The 1620-nt window shown below is 49.2% G+C and overlaps 1 protein-coding gene across 1 annotated transcript in view; it reads left to right on the top strand.

Annotated features, from left to right (window-relative positions):
* Positions 1 to 1584: 1584 nt before the first annotated feature.
* The window catches only part of Pmar_PMAR019477 (hypothetical protein), a gene marked incomplete at both ends in the record, with an annotated part of 5178 nt that continues 5142 nt past the window's right edge, over positions 1585 to 1620 (top strand). The window contains one exon of the mRNA XM_002772613.1: positions 1585 to 1617. Within this exon, the coding sequence (XP_002772659.1) occupies positions 1585 to 1617 (33 nt within the window). The remainder of the gene's footprint in view (positions 1618 to 1620) is intronic.

Here is a 1620-nt window from a genome sequence, read left to right as displayed (position 1 = left end):
AGTTATCACTGTATTACTCTTCTACTATAACGTTTACAGATTCTCCTTGTATTGCGTTATGAAGTATTTCAAGAATTTGTGGTATATTCCATTCACGAGTGATTTACGGTTACGTGCGTGGCTGCAACTACGATATCAGTTGTTCTATGATGGACTTTCAGCAGCAGCCGTACGGAGCTCTGGATGAGGCTGTGTGTGGCGAGGAGGGCAGGAAAGGAGTTATTGACAGGTGATTGTACAGGAGGGAAATCACGTAATTTTGATTCAACTTCAATAGATGTGCACCTGTACGGAGTACGGAATGTGAGACTGTTTTATTTTCATATCATGCTCAAGATGAGTGCCGAAACTGCAGCATCCTAAACCTCTCCGATCGAAGTGTTTCACTATGCTGGGGATGCGTTGAATGCGTTGCATTTCACGAACACACGCATGCCCAATTCTCGAATGAGCATGCATGCGCGTCCTTGACCGCTGATAAATCACCGCCGAGGCGCCTCGGTCCCTTTACCGCCAGCCTGGCGGTGACAGGCAGGTGAGTTCGAGGACCCCCCTAGGGAGCCCTACTTGAGGACATTCGTCAGATCAATGCTATCAAAGAGGAGCCTCTCAAATTGAGGGCCTCAATCCCGTCTGCAGTGATTCGTGTTCGACCCTCTATACGCATACGGATCCGCCCAAGGATAGGCTTCTCGAACGATTCCCTCATTGGATTTGTGAGACTGCAGAAAGTGCCCGGTGTCCGAATTTTACACTATCATCAAGACAGTCAAAGGCTCGGTGTCAAGCACGATGAGATCTGCGGCAAGAAGGTTCTATGCGTTGCATGCACCTATCTACATCTCCGCGATAGCAGCACCGAGGAGCTTGAGACGGGTCAGCTCACCGTGAAAAAAGCTATGAGCTCTGTGGGTCACCTACAGTAGGTGTGACCGATCCTATCGCGGTGACATAGCCTTCAAATGGCACTGAACAGCAGTATGATGCACAGCCCCACCCCATGCCTAGTTTGATGAGTAATCTCGATAGGAGCGGCTTCGGCCGGCGGGTTCACAATATTCCCGCTGTCGATCTGGAACTAGAGGCATTTGAGAGGCGTCTTGCTTCATCAAAGTTCGATCCCAGTATGAAGTTTACTGAGTTCTGAGTGGGAGCAGTTGAGTTGCCGATATTAGAAAGGTTAGCCTTTCAGCTGAACTCCATCCCCGCGTCTAGCGCAAGCGCCGAGGAATCCTTTAGCCTGAGCGGCTCCTTAAGCCGCGTGCGTAGAAGCCGGCTAGCACCACAAACTTTGCGGGCGTTGATGCTATTACGAGAACATCAGGAGCTTGGATAATGTAAGCTTGTTTCATTGCAGCTTGCACTAGGATAAGAAAGGCTTCAGCCAGTCTGCTGGGTTTTTGAGTGGTCCTATCACCGATGAAATACCACTACACGCAGGTCGACAGTCTCATTAGGCTTGTAATGTTGCGCTAATATGAATCGATCCGGGTTCACGTCGTGAACTTCACGGTAGCTATCCTACTAGGATAATCCTAGGTGAACTTCGTGATATTTCATCCGTACGCCGTACCGTACTTTTTCATGAACCACGGAATGTGCCAGAATTCAGAATCGGTC

This window comes from Perkinsus marinus, assembly GCF_000006405.1.
Source record: "Perkinsus marinus ATCC 50983 genomic scaffold scf_1104296960662, whole genome shotgun sequence".
NCBI lineage: Eukaryota > Perkinsozoa > Perkinsida > Perkinsidae > Perkinsus > Perkinsus marinus.
The sequence above is the reverse complement of the archived record's forward strand: the minus strand, read 5'-3'. Positions and strand labels throughout refer to the sequence as shown.